This window comes from Labrus bergylta, chromosome 10 (genome assembly GCF_963930695.1).
Source record: "Labrus bergylta chromosome 10, fLabBer1.1, whole genome shotgun sequence".
In the NCBI taxonomy this organism is placed as follows: Eukaryota; Metazoa; Chordata; class Actinopteri; order Labriformes; family Labridae; genus Labrus; species Labrus bergylta.
The window spans coordinates 14,840,493-14,860,452 of NC_089204.1; the positions used below are offsets into that span (position 1 = coordinate 14,840,493).

Consider the following 19,960-nt stretch of genomic DNA (forward strand, 5'->3'; position numbering starts at 1 on the left):
AGACGTTTCTGTAACGTAAGATGAGCTGCCAAAACTGAGACATTAAGCCAAAAAGTAACACAATGCTACGCTATATCCAGCAAGGCAAGGGCATTATTACTTTTGTAACCTGAACATTGCATTTCTACTGTTAGACTAGAGATTTATTCTCCAAATAAGATGAGATGAGATAATATAACTGCCACTGCGATAACTTTAACACCAGCACTTTAAGGTTACAGGGGCAAATGTGCAATTTCCAACAGTACCTCTTTATTATGTGCAATACTCCAGCACTGTGACACTTTAATACTCCGACACTTTACCTCCCTTAGCATCACCTTAAGCACGTTTAACTCTGATGGTCACTTTATACTTTGGTTCACTCAAATATAACATAAATCATTTATTTTGATTTTAACATCTCTGTACATGGACTTAGGCCAACAGGTTGTCCTTTTCCTTTACCTTCCTCCCTCTTTATTCTGTGCAACTGCATGCAGGTAGAGAAAGAGATTCCTTTCTCAGACTTTGACAAAGTTATTTATTTATGTAAACTGTTTTTTTTAAACTGCTACAAATAGAGCATTGCCTGAGCTTTATAATCCTTTGCCGTACATTGAGAATAAATGTATTTTTGTCAAAATTGTCATTGTGCCTATGTTGAACATTTTCATATCAGAGTGTGAGGATTAAGTAACACACTGCTTAGTGTCAATCACCTGAGGAATGAAAGGAAATAATCCCTCTGAACCGTAAAAAGTGTCTCACATCCCCTCACCAATAATGGGATCAGTAAGAGAAAGTGCAGGAGTATTTATGCCTTTAAAACACAGTGTATTCTTGTTAAGACTCTTGCTGACATTTCTTCATTTTACGTGCTTCAATTTAACGCATCGTCACTGTTTTCATCCTTCCTGTACCCTTTTAAGTTGCTTTAAAATTTCTTACATAAGATGGAGGACATTTAACTGGTGACTGAGTTTCCTAAACAACGCAGCCCCTCACCAGCCGTTTATAAAAACCTTCCATCAACACCACCAAAGTCTAAGGATCCTATCTGGTCCTTGATACTCAGTTTGTCATTAATGATGATTTAGAACATCCGAGGGCTTAATTGTACGTCATCTATATGTTTATACTCTACTGTATAGTTTTCAGGTCGCAGTGGTAGTTATCTTCTATGTCACTGCACATAGGATCATAATTGACAAAAATGAATACATAAATAAACATTCTGCTGTTCTGATGCAGACAGTTTCACATGGACTTCAATATGCTCAGACTTCTTCCTTTTACAGTCACCAACTGCTGACTTTAATAAAGGATGCAGGTTTCAGTCTCCACTCTATTGGTTCATTTTTTAAAACATAGAAGCTGAGTCTTGTAGTCCATTTTTGCCCATGTTTTCTGCTTTTGGCTGGTAGCCTCAAACACAGTCATGCAAATGGTATTAATTTTGTTGCCTATTCACAAAATCTGCTCATTTCATTGTGTGGTGTTCATAGAAATATACTTTTCCTAAGACCACTTACCTTTAGCCAAGTCTTGTTAATGAACCAGATTTTTTTTTCAAGTGCTCAATAAGAATTCCATTAAAGATTAAGATTAAGATTAAGATTAAGATTAAGATTAAGATTAAGATAAGATTAAGATTAAAAACTATGCTTACATTTTCCTCAAAGATCCATACAATTTAATGTGAACATTAACCCCTGCTTTACAACTGCAATCGTGATCTTGTAACTTGGCACTTATTGTGAGCTAATTGTTGCCTCTTGGGAAATGTTAAAAGTCTAATTGAATAAGTTTAGTGGGGGCTCATTTCACAGATTTAGTCAAAACCAATCTATCATCACAGCATTAACTGATTACTTCAAAAAAGCTTTTTTGTCATGTTGACACACACATTCCTCGGGCCAGCCACACACACAAACTACAACTATTTGCTACCCCTTTATGTGTGTGTGTACTTAATAATAGTCCATTAGTGTGCAGTAAAAACACAGATTAGTTAATAAGAAGAAACAGACCCATTGGGTGTTTAACTAAAACACCACAGAGTCTTTGCATTTCTGTCCTTTCATAAGGGCTTTTCTGTGTTACTCCTGAGTGCTTGTAAGGTTTGGTTGGTTAAGAGTGTATCTTTTGGATATACAGTATGTGTGTGAGTATGTGCAGTTTGAGCGTGTTTGTGTGTGTGTGTGTGCTGTGAGAAATGGTGAAAGGGAAAATGCAAAATAATGCAGTGTGTTGAGACAGAAGAGTGAGGTGCTGAGGGAGAAGAGAGCGTAAGTGTCAGGGAAGAAGGTGTTTGGAAGTGACTGCTGGTGTCTTCATTCATATGTTACCCTCACATAACAGCTGATGTGCATCCATCTGTAGTTGCAGTGGGACATCTGCAGAAAAGACAGAAAGTTCAGAAGGACTCGACAGCAGATTGCCAGATTAGCTCTTTCCAGATTCTCAGTGTGGTCTGTTTTTTTTAGTTGTGTGTGTACTTGCAAGAAGTGTTTGTTTTTGGATTTTTTTTAAAACAAGTTTCTGAGACTAAGAGTGTGCAGTGGAATCATTTTCATAAATTGGGACATCTGACTGAGAACAAAATTATTGTCCTCATTTTTATTTCAGATTACGGTGACATTTGATATCAGCGTTTGATATGTTTCTATTCCATTAAATTCTTCCAATTGATATTGTAGAAAATCTTAGGTAAAGGTAGTTAGCAGATTTTTTTTTTAAATGTCCGCCCTTCAATGTCACTGAAGGTAACTTGAGCTCAAACAAAGTTCTCAAACAAAGAACAGAATGGGTCATGAAATTTTCCCTTAGTAACCTTACCCCTAAAAAAAACGACCGTTTAAATATAAAATCAATGAGTTACATTTGCAGTTTTAAAACATAAACAAACACAAAAAAGTCAGTTGAGTCAGAAATAATTACATTCTGTTTGAAATATGCATAGCATCGGCCTCTACAGGTTGAAATCCGGGTACTGCTTTTAATTTTTTTGATTGGCTGATCTGGAGGCAGGTGACATATGTGGGGCCAACTCTTGTCACCAGACAGTTCAGAGACATCCCCTATCCTCTCCTGACCCTCCCTGTTCTTGGCATCAGCTGTCTCAGTGTTCGCTGCGAGTGCTAATGGCAGTCTTAGCTCATGGCTAAATAACTTGGAAAGAACATGATAATCAGTTTTGAGTGTGCGCGTACTTGTGGTGCGTACTTGTGGCATTTACTGTATGATGTTGCAGCTGGTGGTGATGGCACGAAGGAATGAGAGAGTGGGTCTGTTTCCTTTGTAGACTGGTCCACTCCGAAGTAATAAAGATTCTCACTTTGTCACAGACTCATTTAAAACAGTCATAGGCCTCTTTTGTCACAACCCTACAGCAGGGACTCTCCCACTATTTAACTTGTGGGTTGTGAAGTCTGGCTGGAAAACAAACCATATATTGACTCAAAACACCTTGAATGCACATTGGTTTTGTCAGACCCTATAGCTGTTGATTGATCGGATAAAGAGTAAATGCCTTGCCTAATGGCAAGCCTCTCATTGTCTCTCTGTGGTGGTCCTTCAGCCCTCTCCATCCCTCTCTACAAAACACCAGCTATCATCACAAAGATATAAACAAAAAGACAACTGTGTGTGAAGGGATGGGACACAAACAGAATTCCATTTCTCAGTGTTAAGAAGGTAATGATGGGGCGAAATAGAAAGACATAACCCTCACTCTGTCTTTATTTCTATGTCTGCTTTCCTTGCAAGAGCTGTTTTTGAGATTACCAGCTCACCGTGTGTGTGTGTGTGTGTGTTTGTGTGTCTACGTGTGCATCCATCCCTCTCAGCCCTCTGCTATTACCACTAACTACTCCAGGCCACAGTTAGTTCAGGTATTGATTTTTCTTCTTGTTTGTTCTGTCTTTCTGTCCCCTCAAAAACACTCCCTGGAGAGGGTTTGTGAGTGTGTGTGAGTGTTTTTGCCTTCTTACATTGGTCTTTGTGGGGAATTATTTCAGCTTTAGAGTGGCTGAACAATTTACTTAAATTGTTTTTCCCTTACATCCACTTTGGGTGGTAAAGAAAAGTTAATGGTGAGTTCATTTATGTCAGTGAGGGTCCTGACAAGTATAGACATGTTTGTGTGTTTGTTAGGGTATAGGTTAAAAGAAGGGACAGAAAAGACTGATGATACTGACTGACCCACTCACTCGCTTTATTTGGACCCTCAAATGAATCAGACACAACCCTCAACAATCCAAATTATCCCGACCGTCAAGAGAAAACAAATTTTAAAAAATGGTTTTGTGCTATTAAAAATGAACATCACTTCAGGCCCTCGTGGTTACAGACGCACTGTTTTAGATTGACCACCAGGTGTCACCAAATCGCAAAAAGACGCTTCTTTCATTCATTATTTAAATAGGTTGATAGTACATTTCCTTTCGGCTGTGGCTCAGTGGTAGAGTCGGTCGTCTCTCAACAAGGTTGGGGGGTTCAACTCCCAGCTCCTGAAATCATATACGATGTGTCCTTGGGCAAGACACTTAACCTCATGTTGCTCCAGCTGCTTTTTTGGCTGCCTGTGAATGTGAGTAAATGGGATTAGTTAATACTGAAAGACACTTTATATAGCAGCCTCAGACATCAATTTGTGAATGGGTGTGAATGGGCAGGTGTGACCTGCAGTGTAAAAAAGCTCTATACAAGCTCAAGTCCATTTACCATTTACACTTTCTTTCTTTAGTTCCATTATTTTAATTTTCAGACAGTGACTATCTGGATGTGTTTTTTTTAATTTGCCCTTGACGTGAAATTCACTACAAAATAGAATTCCTTGTGGCTGCACAATTATGCAAAATAAGTGTATAAAACCCATATATAGTTAACCACTTTATATTTTCTTTAGAAATCTGCCAGTGTACTGTATATCTTATTTGGAAAAATGCACAGATTTATTTTCAATAATCGTTCACTTTCTGCTGTGTCGTCCTTTTCTACAATTTTGTGCACTGTTCTTCTTCTCCTTCTTCGTAATCGGCGGTAAAACATTCTGAGGTATACTTTCTTAACTACTGCATTCAGGTCTTTTGTTATAGCCTAAGTATATCCAGATTTTATTAATAACTATTATTTACCAGAGAAGGTATCTCTTTTTATTTTGTGAGGAATAATGATGCAATCCTCGGAAAAATAATAATAAAATAAAATACATGAATCCATGCACTGGAATGGTAAATTCGTTTTTTCTTGTTATTTATATACCTTATTTAAATTATGTATTTTATTGCAATCTTGCAGTCATCTTCATGATGCCAGTGAATGCTCTCAGGGATGGAGCATGGAAATGTTGTGTGTGTTTTGTCAGATTCAACACTGTGGTTTAACACTTCACCAACAGCTGGATGTTCACTTTGAAGGTCGTTGTTGTTGCTGATATGGAATCAATCTTCATACTGTCATTTACAAACTTGAATGATTAAATTTCCTAATTTTTGAGACACTTTTTTTTTTTTTTTTTTTTTTTTTAACCTTTTTTATAGTTTCCACATTAAGGTTAACTAGTTGCCTGGTTTTGTGTTTGTCAAAATTGACCTTCATGTGAAATACAGCTTTCATTTTATTTTGGTTTTTGTTCAAGGTGTCATAGTTAGAAAAAGGGGAAGTCCGATTTTTCTAGGGTCAGGGACATTTTCTAGGATGTCATAGTCAATTGGAGGACTGGGGAGCAGTAGGCATGACTTTACTGTGGCTGATATTTGCCAGAAAGGGGATCTAGTGTCTAAAGCTATTTTTATTTTGTCAAAACACTGCAGGTTATGATAAAGAAGGAAACATTTCAGGAGACTACAATTCATTAGTCTAAGAGGCATAACTTTGTGAAGGCTGACAAACAGATATCAATAGACCAGAGGAACTGATGTGTCTGAAAGATGAGGCTTGATTAGAGCACAAGAGGATACAAACAGTTTCAAGTCAATGTTTTATATTGATTTGAAAAGGAGCTTGGGAGCAACAGAAGCCAGGCTCTGTGCATCTGGTCTTACAGGAAGAAGCCAATGGATTTTGAATAGACCAATAGCAGATGACGAGAAGGAAAGCAACGGATGTGGCAGAGAAGGGTGTGAGAGGTTTGAGATCAAAATTAGTTTCTACTAATGTTGAAATCAGGAGCAGTTATGGTCAAGCAGAGGTGAGTTTTTTTAATGCCATTATGTCATCCCATGGTAAACTTGTTTTTTGTCTTATTTTGTTATTACTATACCTTACTGTTATTAACAATCTGATGTACTGTAGAGTCACACCTGAACACTGATAAGCAGTGTTTTTGATTCAGACATTGACTGTTAAGAGGATGCTTGAGCAGAAATGCAAACATGGGACTAACATGCAAATTTAGACTACAGCGTTTGGATTTACACGTCAGGGATATGTATCAGTACTATTTAATTTATAAAAAATGTCCCTATAATAAATCTAATTGATTATGAGGATGGAGTTTAATGATGGAGTTTAATGAAGTAACAGATGTAAAGGACAAGGAAGAAACTGCATGACGCCATCTGTGTTCGTGTGTCAGGAAGACAACTGTAATGACAAAAGTTATCCAGACCGTGGCAGCAGAGGTCAACATAAAAATGGTGAAAACGTTGCGATATTTCACAGCAAATATCTTTACCTTAAATGTTGTGATTCATGCCCTCTTCAAATAAACCCTTGTACCCAACAGGATCATACATCTAATATTTGATATTGTTTTTCATTGCAGGGTAATCTTATACAAATAGTGTCACCTTCAGTGACATAAAGCTCATGCTCTTTAATATGAATCTATAATATCTAAAATTAGACTTCAAAATTACATACTCAAATATTTGTGGTATATAGCATGATGATTCCTTTAAGAACAGGGATAAAGAAAAAGTGTGTATAGACTATAAAATGCTATAAAATGTTTTGGTAGGTTGCGTAGCCTACTCATAGCCTAGATAATAATAATAATGAGTTGAAAGAAAAAATAGAGAGAGGTAGCCTATATAGGCTGTGAGGGATGTAGTATAAAATGCTTAATTTGACGTTTTTAGAAGATAAATAGCCTATAGGCCTGGCACCAAACACAGATTTCAACTAGACCTATCGATAAAATGACATGAGAGCTCAACTGTGAAGGAACCAATGTGGTTAGAGTAGGAGTTAAGCCAAAATAATTGATTTTGAGTACAGTTATTTGCATGTATGTTATGTATAGTGCAGTATTTGTGGTCGATTATTAATTCAGAGTGTTTGTTAAGTGTAATTTTTGTAGTAACTTCAGTCTCCTCTGGAGGGCGGTGAAGGGTCGTGAATATTCTGTGTTGCATGTAATAGCAGCCGAAGAAGAAGCTTTAACGTCAGTGGAGGGAACTTTGACAACACATTGGTGTAAACATTGGTGTAAACATTGGTGTAAATATCTGTAATTTCACACCGTTTTGAGTTTACGTAGTCGTCGTTCTGTGGATGTTGTTCAAATATCGGACTTTTTCCACTGAATTTTAAGGAAAAACGAAAGGTTTGTGTCACACGTCTGTTGCTATCAAGTTTAAACGACAGGTTTCAGATGACGTAACAACTGTGAATACAACAAACTTCAGGCTTGTCTAAGTGTTTCTTTGCTTATTCAAAACGTAACTTGTGCCTTTAGCCTTGGTTTGTCGTTGGTTTGCTGTAGAGAAATGAGTTGTGATAATAACATACACAGTTATAGTTGAGTCATACTTTGCTCATGTAGATGATTTATGTGCCGATTTGTCAGGTGGTTCAAGATTGTTTAAAGGCTCTCTTCAAAGAGTTCATTCAATCTAGTCATTCCGTTTTAGTACATTTAACTATCTGTTTTTGATGGAGTTAGTTTCATCAATAAAAGTAGAAGAGAGTATTTCCTCTTAACTTTGCTGTATCCCTCTCAACTTCTCACTCTTTTTGTACTTTGTCTTAGGAAAGCTATGAGTGGAGAGGAGTCTGGGAGAGGAGGGAGAGGAGGAGGGAGAGGAGGAGGTAGAGGAGGAGGGAGAGGAGGAGGAGGAGGGAGAGGAGGAGGAGGAGGGGGTGGTGGTGGTGGATGGAGAGGAGGTGGTGGATGGAGAGGCGGGAGGGGAGGATGGAGAGGAGGAGGAGGTGGAGGGGGTGGTGGATGGAGAGGAGGAGGTGGAGGATGGAGGGGAGGAGGAGGATGGGGGAATAGACCGTGGAGGGGAAGAGGAGGAGAAGCAGGGAGAGGCTCGGGGGGAGCTTCAGGAGGAGGAGGAGGCAGTGTTTCAGGGGGAGCATCAGGAAACCATCAGAGAGGTGAGTTTCACTCTGTTTCTATCTATCCTGTGATTAAATGTAAAGGATTTAAGCGTATTACATTCTCGTTTAAAAACAAAAACGCTTCAAAGAAAAGTATCTCCTCTCGAAAACATTGAATTTTAAACAAACTTTTAAACATTACTAACAGTGTCTAATGTTCTTGCAACATATCACACGAAATACAAATAAATAATAATAATAATAATTTGTCATGCTACTGTCTCCTCAGTCCCTTTACAGACAACTCTTGATAGATTGTGTCCGTACAAAGGATGGATGCTGTACTTCACAGAAGGTACTCGTGTGTTGATGGAACTCTTTCAAATAGGCTGCACATGGTCAAAAATATGGTTTTTCCCTGTGATTTTTAGGGTATACCGTAACAATTTTTATTTCCCACAGGCTTCATCAAGAGCTCACCTAGTGTGGAAAAGATCAAAGTGTTTGAGAAATATTTCACTTCCAGGATTCAGCTGTATGACAAGGTTGGCGAGATTGTCTTCTTGTAGATCTCTGATCTATAACGTTAGGTTTTTCATCTTTTGATGTGGTGTGTGTTTATCTTCTTGTGTTTGTGTGTAGGATGAGATTGAGCGTCAGGGAAGTGTTCTGGTGGATTATGCAGACCTGACTGGAGACAAAATGGTGCGTCAAGCGATCCCTGATTTGACCACAGAGCTGAAGGAACAGCCAGAGGTGATGCTCAACTGTTTGGGAGTGGCAGTTCATCAGGTACACACACTCAAAATGAAGCTGTCATGTACAAAGAGGGATGTTCCATATTTTTCATTCAGTATCGGTGTTGCAACTTGTACATGGATATAGACATATAGGCAGCGCACAGCACTACTTACTGTGTAGGCTTCATGTTTGAAGAGACGGGGCACAACTATTATAAACTACTCAAAAGCATTACATGAATATCTAACGTGATGAATACGATGTGATTTATAGCATGTTTTTCTAAATCAAAAAAAGTACTCTGAAGGGGCAAAGAAAGTATCTGCTCAACTGAAGATGAAATACCAGAATGCATTTATGTGTGTGTCTGTTTCAGGTGTTGACTTTAGATTTAGTGAAACAGGCTGCTGAGCTGCAAGGGGAAGAACTTCCTGACGCTACCCCAATCATCAACATCCCTCACATCAGTGCAAGGTAAAGTGCACAGCTAAGCACAGCATATACAGCAGCCTGGAGTGAATGGAGCTGACTGTTTTTGTGTGAATCTTTCACAGGCTGTTTAACTATGAACCACTGACTCCTTTGAGGATGTTGCGAGCAAGCGTGTTTGGACGGCTGGTGTGTGTAAGGGGAACAGTGGTCAGAGTGAGCAACATCAGACCTCTGTGTACCAGGATGGCCTTCAGGTGCCTGGGCTGCTCAAACACACTGTCTCTGCCGCTGCAGCATGGGAAATATGCTACACCTACCAAGGTATTTTTGGTCTGCAAAACCGATCAACGTCAAGGGGGGGGATGCACGGTGGCAACGTTAAATGAACTTGGCGTTAATTGGGGTTGTTAATGTATTTAACAAAGTATTAAGTAAGTATTTCCTTCAACAGGTAAACACAGGGCCATCATCTCCGGGGAGGTTTACATAATATAACATTCTGAATGTTAAACAACAGGCTATTATGATTTTTTAAACTTCGATCATTTAAAACATTATCAAAAAACGACTTAATGTTTTAACAGTTAGCAAGTTTTTGAAATCACACCACTACAAGGTATGCCCTCAAACTTCAACAACTTCAAACAAGCTTTTCTGTTCTGTTCTGTTGCCACACGTTAGTATCCACAAGCAACACAGCTTTTGTTACATTTTCTTTAAAGGCAGGGTTGGTAATTTTCAAAAACTAGCATGATGATAGCATGGAAATTACCAACCCTGCCTTTAACGGTACACACAAAGCCCCTTTAATAGCATAACTTTGATCTACAGTTTACCATTAAGTGTTTGCATGTATACATGTCTTGTATTACTAGTGTATCCAGTCTGAGTGTCGCAGTCGTTCCTTCGTCCCCTGCAGGAGTTCGCCTCTCACTCACACTGTAGACTGGCAGATTATCAAGTAAGTGTTTCAGGTATCTTTATATCCATATGCACTTTCAGCTGTGAAAAACTGTGATGAGGTTCAATTCTTCTCACTAATGAGGGTTGGGGCCATTTAAATGAAAACTAACGGGTTAAATATATTTATCAGAATGTTGATTTGATAACTCTCTGCCTGTGACAGTTCTATTTGTTTGTATCATGTTGGCTTACATTTTGGCTTGCGGATATTTTTAAACTCCAAAGTGTTGAAAAAGACGTTTATAACAAGTAGAGCCATCACTAGTTCATTGTGCAGAGTAGCTCTGACTTCATTGTTAACAATGCTTTATCCCGTTTTTGCTGCAGGCATTTTATAAAGATTTACAGGAAGACTAAATGATTCACTTTAAAAAATCATCTTCTGTTTCAGGTTGTTTTAGCAATGAGATATTAAGTCATTTTTGTCACTATAGTTCCTCCTCCTACCTTCAGTTTTGTATAACTACATGACATGAACTTTATAAGTATGAAATCATTTGTGGAATTATTGGTTAACTTATTACTGATGGCCTAAAAAAACATGTATTTGCCAGTTATCTGTATCAGCTGAAAAACAATTAAAATGAAAATTTCATCGGTTACAATCTTTTCTCATGAAAAATGGTGAGAAAGGGAATGAATGTGAAACATAGAGAAAAGTTGATTAGACTCATGTAAACTCTGTTCCTGCTTTATGAATGCAGCATAATGCATCTTATCATCATGCAAAGGTTGAAAAAAACTTTTCTTCACTAGAAAGACTGCCCAGTTCAGCCTTTCGCCTACCTTGGTCCCCATTGATATGCTTAAGCTAGGATATGATAATTATTTTTTGTGCCCACTTCAGGGTGCAGGAGCTAATGGGGGGTGAGCAAAGGGAGACTGGACGGATCCCACGCACTGTGGAGTGTCACCTGAACTCCGACCTCTGTGACAGCTGCGTTCCTGGAGACACAGTTACAGTGACCGGGATAGTCCGAGTTACCAACGATGGTACACACTGAAACACACACACACACTGCCCAGGGAAGGGGGGAGTTAGTTTGGAGAAAACGTTATCTTTTTTACTGGTAGTTGTGTAATTTAAGAATCTACTAGCTACATCCAGTATACTTATGACTGACACTACATGTATGCAGGTACTACTCGGGGGAACAAGGATCAGTGTATGTTCCTCCTCTACCTTGAAGCCACGTCAGTCAGCAATTCTAAAGGTAATGAAAAGTGTGTAATTTGTAGAATTTGAACGTATTATATGAAGCAGTTCTATTTATATTTAACATAATATATGACCTTAATCTGAAGGTCAGCAGACCAAGTCAGGTCAGAGGTCAGAAGGGTCACAAGAGGATTGTTCGGGAAGGGAGGAGTTCAGTCTGAAGGAGCTGTATGCCATCCAGGAGATCCAGTCACAGCCTGGCCTGCTGAGACTCATAGTACAGTAAGAGATGTACAACCTACAATATAATATGTCTACTGTTTAGAAAAGTTAAAGCATCCTGTTTGTTTGGTTAAAGCATAATTTATCATTTTGTGGGTTGTACTACTTATCTAGAATACAACTGGATCTTCTATAAAAGATGTTACACTACTTTCATCAGTCCAGGGAAAGTGGTTTTCACTATAATAATGTCGAGGTTCGCCTGGAAATTATCCCTGCCAACATAATTCGACATTTTGATGCAGGCAACAAATTGGCTTGACAACACCTTAGGATGAACATTGAACATCTGAACATTTCTTTTCAGAATTATTTTTCATTCATCCAACGTCAGTTATATTTTGTGTTAAGTTGTAAGCATTGCAGCCTCATTGGGCACCTACTGTCAACATGTACTTTTGGCCCTGTAGAGACTATTTAAGCACATTGATGTTGACTAATAAAAAGCCATGAAACACTCGATGTTCTCACCTCTTTCAGATCGTTGTGTCCTGCTATCTATGGCCACCTGGTGAGTTTGGTACACTTCTTTTTTTTTTTTTATAACAAGATTACAAACACTAAGAGCATTTTCATCACAATTTACAAAGGGATACTTGTGATTAGTTAGAATACACTGGTATTATTCACACCTGGTATTATACACACCTGGTATTATACACACCATGTTCAGACTTCTTTTTCAATTTGTCAAAAGAATAACAAAAAGTCAGACCAACATAGTGGATTCTTGTGTTTCCAGCTTGTAAAAGCCGCTCTTGCCTTGGTGTTGTTTGGAGGCCGACAGAAGCACATAGACAAGAACAGCGTCCCAGTTAGAGGAGACCCACACCTCCTGATGGTGGGAGACCCTGGACTGGGAAAGAGTCAGATGTTACAGGTAAGGCAGAAAACACACCTGCTCTTTTGTTAAATGTGTTGAGATATTATAATTGGAACTCACCCCCTAATCTCTATTATTATTATTTATTTATTTTTTACATATTTTTTCATCATCATAATTTGTCTCCTTTTCTTTTTGCTCCTCTCTCTTTCATTTTTATTTTTTTATTTCTCCGACTCAGTAACATCTTACAGTTAAACAGAATACCTATACTCCACAGCGGCACGGCACTGCTCAATAAGTCTCTATAACGTTTTACAACCTTAACTTAATGAGTCTTACCTATTTTTCAAGCAAAGGTTAAGGCTAAGCTAAGTTTGCTAGCTAGTATGATCTCGTTTCTTTACGCCGTCAAAATATAGTATATAATAACTACTTACAGCATTCAGGTGACTTTTCATGCTTGTTGTGCCCCTGTGGTAGGCCAGTTTCAAATTGCATATTTGGCACACAGCCTTTTTCTTGTCTTCACGTTATTTAAAGTGTTCCCACACAGCTGAAGTCTTCGGCATTTTGTCTTCCCTTCAACGGCCAAGGTGAACTGAAGTGTGACGTTCACTGACCGTTGTGAGGATAGGAATATCAGGTACCCAACAAAAAAAATAAAATAATAATAATAATAATATTCAAATCCCAAAATGAATAATCGATTGCCTACCCGACGAACAAATATTTGAATAGCCGAATATTCGGGTCCAGACCTAGTTTCAATTCTTATTAATAAAAATACACCACTTATTCATAAAAACACTATAACAGACCCAGAAAGACAATACATCATTATCAATGGAACAATTAATAACATCAATATAACAATAACAAGTATCTATGGCCCGAACACAGATGACCCAACATTCTACCACAACTTCTTTACTTCATTACAGGATTTCTCAACATCAACTATAATCATAGGTGGAGACCTCAACATAGTTATCAACCCAACTGTAGCTAGCTCAACTAACTCACATCGCACCAAAAACTGGCATTCTACAGAAATAATTAAACAATACATGACAGATATTGGTCTTGGCAATAGTTGGAGGCTACAAAACCCTTCAACTAGAGAATACACATACTTCTCCTCAGTCCATAAATCATTTTCACGAATTGACTACTTTTTAACAAGCAGTTCTACGATGGCAGATATCTCTGACCCCACAATCCACCCAATCATCACATCTGATCATGCTCCCATCAGCCTTATACTGCACAACAAAACTGAACCAAAAACCAACTCAAGATGGAGATTCAACACATCCTTTCTTCAAGACAAAGAATTTGACTCACACCTTAGGAAACAATGGACATTATTCATGGAAACAAACAACACAGCAAATACTTCACCAACTCTCATCTGGGAAACAGCTAAATCAGTGTTAAGAGGAAAAATAATCTCATACTTGACATTTTAAAAAAAAGGAAGAAAACAGATTGGAATATAATCTGGAAGAAAAACTCAAACAACTGCATAATTTATATCTCAAACTCCACAGAACAAATACTGGAAGACATTAGAGAAACCAAAAATCAACTCAACAGCATTATTGATTAAAAAACACAATTCATACTACAAATACTAAGATATAACCACAACGAACACAATGACAAATCAGGCAAATATCTAGCAAACCAACTCAAACGCAACACGGAAACGCAACAACTTCTGGTAAGAAAATAACCACCACACTATCCCGACTCCTTGGCTACAACATTCCACTGTCCCCCTCTGTTTGCATTGTTGGCAATCTGGATGAACTTAACACAAACTCCAAAGAAATCCTAATACCCCTACTTGTAGCCGTAACTATCGCCAAGAAAACAATACTGCTCAACTGGAAAAGTAGGAAAAAGATCAGCACATCACAATGGTTAGACCTCCTTACACAACAGATATCAATGGAACAACAATCAGCCACGCACAAAAACCAACTCTGAGAATTCAACAAAATATACTCCACAATTCTCACCACCATTTTATGCCAGAGCGTTAATGCCACAGCAGAACCAGGCAGGTAAACGGGGAGGAGAAAAGAAATTAGAATAACTACAATTTTAATATAATTTACAAATAGTCTGTATTTGGTAATCATCATGTTTGCACCCATACAAAGGGAAAAAAAAACAAATAACACCAAAAATCGCCACCATGTGTACAACCTAATCCACCAGTTTTATTTTACATCATTTTGTTGCCATACTGTCCCCATGTTTTTCTTTGTCCTGTTTGCTCAATTATTTATTTTGTCCCTCTTTCTAATTCATTTATTTTAATTACTTAACTTTTTCCTTTTGTTTTGTTTGTTTGTTTTTTTGGCCTAAGTCTGCTTGCAAAACTGTACCGTACCACAGTTCCCCTCTTGTTTGTGTCTCCTTTTTTTTGTGAGTGTGTGTATGCACGTTTTGGTGAATAAAAGTTAAGAGATGTGTTGAGATAACATTTTTTAGGAATGAATGCTATTACTAATCAAGATTGATTGATTGATTGAAGTTGTAAGGTCTTTTTTCCCCTTTGAAGTTGTAATATGTTTAGAAACGTAATACCTAAATGTTCATACGTTTTCTGTGTGTAGGCCGTGTGTAATGTGGCTCCCAGAGGAATCTATGTGTGTGGCAACAGCACAAGCACCACAGGTACAGTACATTGTTAAAAAAAGTCATGCTCATCCTTGTTGTCCCATAGCTGCAGTTTGCGGCTCAAACTCCCATCTTTTTCATTTATAATCAAGTTTGGATTTTAATATTTAATATTGTTTTTTCTAGGACTAACAGTGACTTTGTCCCGAGACGCTGGAACAGGAGATTATGCTCTCGAGGCTGGAGCCTTAGTGCTCGCTGACCAAGGTGAGGAAGAGAGTAGACACTTCAGTTTAAAAAGTGTCTGTGCCTCTTTAGTTTGTAAAGTTATGCATATTATTTGTTTTGGAGGTAGCATGGAGGTCCTTTTAACACTTATAATTGTTTGTCTTTGCCGAAACAGAATGTCAAACTATTCAATAATACACTAGAACTGTAATCCTATGCCATTGCTGATCTACCCTTTTCTCAAAAGTTCTCTCACACACTGCAGCAGTGCCTCTAGGTTCCTCAGGCTTTGAAAAGACCCTAGGGTTTCTGATAAACTTCTCAACTCACAAAGGAATTGAAACAAACTTTAAAGTGAAACCTGAGAAATAAACGGCTTTGGAGATCCACGCCTTCGACACAGCATTGCTGTAATTCTCACTGCCTGTTGGAGAGTCTCAATTGTTCTTTAATCTTCCCACACGCTCACTCCTGATTGTACTTGTTTTTCTCTCTTGGCTTCTTCTAAGGTCTGTGCTGCATTGATGAGTTTGATAAGTTGGGCAACCAGCAGCAGGCTCTGCTTGAAGCCATGGAGCAGCAGTCTGTGAGCCTCGCTAAGGCTGGAATAGTTTCCTCTCTGCCTGCCAGAACATCAGTTGTAGCTGCTGCAAACCCCATCGGAGGACATTACAACAGAGGCAAGACTGTTTCTGAAAATCTGAAGTAAGTCAGCTCAACAAAGTAAATAAACAAAAGAGCTATTGTTTTTAAGCGGCTGTTGAATATACAAGCTATACAAATTGAATTTGCACATGTGCAATCTTATCTGCAGGATGGGTTCAGCTCTTCTCTCTCGATTTGACGTTGTCTTCCTCCTCCTGGACATCCCAGATGAGTCACATGACCGCCGCTTGTCTGAGCACGTCATGGCAAACAGGGCAGGAAAAGGCCGAATGAGCAGCGCCATAGTTACCAGAATTAACAGTGAATTAGAGACTTCTGTCTTATTTGAGCACTCTGATATGCCGCTGTCTGAACGTTTGCAGGTAAAACATGAAGCATTCTCCAATGTCGCAGAACATATGTCAAGGATCATTTCCAATCATGCAATTTGTGGGGGTTTTTTGTCTGCCAAGATCCCTGCAGGTGAAAGTGTGGATCCCATTCCAGCATGTTTGCTGAGGAAGTATATTAGCTACGCTCGACAGTACGTCCATCCCACAGTGTGTCCTGAGGCTGCACAGGTACTACAGGACTTCTACCTGTCACTGAGATCTCAGGCTCACTCTGCTGATGCCACACCCATCACCACACGACAGCTCGAGTCGTTAGTAAGACTGACTGAGGTAGGTTTCTGTATGTTTGACAACTTATCTGCAATTCATGCAAACTCAGAAGTATTTATTGTTTAATAACGAACCATTTCCTTATTAAGAGAAGTGGCTTCCTCGCTCTCCTGTACTATCAATATTTGAGTGTGTGTATTTGCAGGCGAGAGCGAGGCTGGACCTCAGAGAGACTGCAACAAAGAGTGACGCTGAGGATGTGGTGGAGATCATGAAACACAGGTGCCACTACATAAGTCTTTCTGTTCAGCAAAGGGATGCCTTACAAATATATTTGTAGTGATGAATGTAAATTATTAACTCTCCTGTAGCCCAGGTTAGCATCTTCAAATGGCTACATTTGTCCAATTCCAGAACTTTAAGATTTTCAGTTTAATATCACATGCAACAAAGAAAAAGGATGTATTCTTCTTATTTCACGAGCTGAAACTAGGTAAGGTAAAGGCCATGTGGTAGGGTAGGTAGTAAACGGCAATGTTGCTCGCATGAACAGAGCCTTCGTCTGTTGAAGGTAGCAACGCTGTTTTTGTTGCGGATGAGGGGTTTCTTCACTGAGCGCTTATCCTTTCAATAGGGCACAAGTACTTTTAGTTTATTTCAAATAAAAAAACATTCTAAAAAATGCTGTTTGCTTGAAGTCAATAAGCACAATACAAGCCAAGTGGATTTCTAGAATAAGATTCTTCCACTTTCACAAAGTTACATCCATTTGGTATTTAATTTTTTTATCTCAATAATATTTTGAGAGGGGGATTTTAGATTCACAGCAAGTACACAGGAGTTTCTCTCACCAGTGGAAGCTATTTTTGTCTGTTCACTTTAATATCAGCCTTCAGAAGATGAAGGGTCTTGATAGTCATTTGCATGATATACAGAATCAAAAGAATTCTAGTTCACACAGCCATATGCTCCTAGAAACCTTATGACTAAAGACATCCTGTCGAAAAATCTATTAAACGTCATTCTGCCCTGATGTTGAGATATTATACACTCACTCTGCCTGTGTGTTTGTGTGTGTGTGATTTTGATTTGCAGTCTGGTTGATACATACTCAGATGGTCTCGGCAATCTGGACTTCGAACGTTCTCAGCTCGGGTCGGGAATGAGTCAGCGCAGCGCTGGAAAACGATTGGTCAACGCTCTGCATTTACATGCACAGAAAACCAATCAGAAGCAGTTCGACCTTCAGACGCTTCGATCAGTGGCCAACAGACTGAACATCAAGGTGAAAGCATACAGATACACTGAAATGAACATTACAAGTAGAACAGACTAATATACATAAAATTCCTTGAACAAGCAATCCCATTATTTCAGGACATGAGTTTATTTTAAACGATGCTGTCACACAAAGTGTTCACATGCTTAATAATATATTCATTCCTTGGTTGACTCCTTAAAGGTGATGGATTTTGAAGGTCTGGTGAGTTCCCTGAATGAACAGGGTTTCCTGCTGAAGAAAGGAGCCAAGCTTTACCAACTGCAGACCGTTTGATTACTGATTACTGCAACAGACTCAAAGAACAGACTCAAAATCCCCCAGACTGCTGAGTGACTTTATGAACTGTCTGTGACAACCATAACCACTGACACAGACTGGACAGATGGGTTCATTGAGAGCAAACACAGTTTACTGAAGGAGAAGTTCCTGCATAAAAGACTCCAGTACAAACTCACACACAATTTTTATTTAAAAAAGTGTCATCTGGCTCAGTGATAACACACAGAACTTCAGCATGAACCTGATACATCCCTACTGTCCAGGGTTACATGTATGCTTTTGTGTTCTATAAAATATATTAAAATTATATATTTTTTTGATGTTTTAAAATGTCACTGTTATTTTTCTGTAAATAAAATTGAATATTTTTGCTTGTGTGTTAAAGAATGTTGTTTAGCAGCTTAGTAAAGATCTAGAAAGAAGTCATTGGAAAATGTGCTTCCAGTGATACCATGCTCCTAAATTAAATGCTGACGAAATAACATTTATCCACTGACATCGTCTAAGTGTAAAACAATTATATGACAAGTTTCGACCTCATGAAATACCAATTCTCCTTCTAAACTTTTTAAAAATATTTTGTGGGAAAAATAAAAATTTCAGCAATGGTGTTACAATCCTCACAGATGGAGCATCTTTATATTAATGCATTAAATATTCAGTAACTTCACCCAGGAGAGGTGTAGTGTCGTCCAAATTATTTTACACACGTGATCTCATGTTGTTTATACTACATTTTTTAGTTTGGAAAATAATACTTTTACATAATTTTGAGGATTTTTTTTATATAAATCCTTTTGAATATAATCCCTTTTGTAAACTGTGGGGTTAAAAGAAATCCCATCATGAATAAATGTCCTCCTGCTGAATAAGCTACAACACATGGCTTAGGAAAATGTGCTTTCATGTAATTTTAGTGATTTTTTATAATTAAATTTGGTAATAAAATAAGCTATAACTGTACTATAACATGTAGTAGTAGTATCATCAAACTCACAGCACACAAATGAACTACTCTTGATTACACTACAACACTTGGTTTGATAAAATATGCTTTAGGTATTACAGTTTGCTTACAAACAAATTTCAGGTTTTCTTGATATGTATAATTATCAATCAATTCACTATTATAGGCTGTAGGGTCACAAAAACATATATTTATAGCTGATTTTGCTCTCTTTGGAACAGGAACAGTTGATGGAGTCCGGAAATATTTGGCGCTTCCAGTGCGGGGCTTGTTCCCATCTCTCTTTGCCCAACCTCCCTGGGATTGTGTGATGTGTTTGGAGATCGCTTGTTTGAGGAGTAGCTTTTCAGAGAGGTTATGACACATGATGTGTTCTCTGTACCTTCCCAAGAGTGCCATTCATTTTTCTGACGAATGTCCCTGGTGTCAGCCGTCTCTGCTTTTTTAGTAATTGAGTGCTTGATGATACCAAACCGTCTCTCCACATGGCAGTTTGTGTCCCTTGTTTTACTTGGGCCAAAGTTTTCATCCTTGTCTGATGCATACCTTTTCAAATCTCCCAACAACTGACCACTCCAAAGTGGAAAAATTCCCAGGTAGCTTTCAAAAAGGTTGTCAACAATGCCAGGGCAGTAATATGGATTCCCAG

At 38.3% G+C, this 19,960-nt stretch overlaps 1 protein-coding gene across 1 annotated transcript; it reads left to right on the forward strand.

Annotated features, from left to right (window-relative positions):
• The first annotated feature begins 7,365 nt into the window (after positions 1 to 7,365).
• mcm8 (minichromosome maintenance 8 homologous recombination repair factor) lies at positions 7,366 to 18,715 on the forward strand. The gene is made up of 22 exons (XM_065959825.1): positions 7,366 to 7,534; positions 7,961 to 8,097; positions 8,164 to 8,310; positions 8,543 to 8,608; positions 8,716 to 8,798; positions 8,896 to 9,045; positions 9,371 to 9,468; positions 9,549 to 9,747; positions 10,302 to 10,387; positions 11,237 to 11,382; positions 11,529 to 11,603; positions 11,695 to 11,830; positions 12,311 to 12,341; positions 12,573 to 12,710; positions 15,284 to 15,344; positions 15,474 to 15,554; positions 16,025 to 16,220; positions 16,330 to 16,543; positions 16,634 to 16,843; positions 16,989 to 17,065; positions 17,879 to 18,068; positions 18,246 to 18,715. The coding sequence occupies exons 2-22, from the start codon at positions 7,968 to 7,970 to the stop codon at positions 18,336 to 18,338; spliced, it is 2,607 nt and encodes an 868-aa protein (XP_065815897.1). The 5' UTR covers positions 7,366 to 7,534; positions 7,961 to 7,967; the 3' UTR covers positions 18,339 to 18,715.
• Positions 18,716 to 19,960: the final 1,245 nt, after the last annotated feature.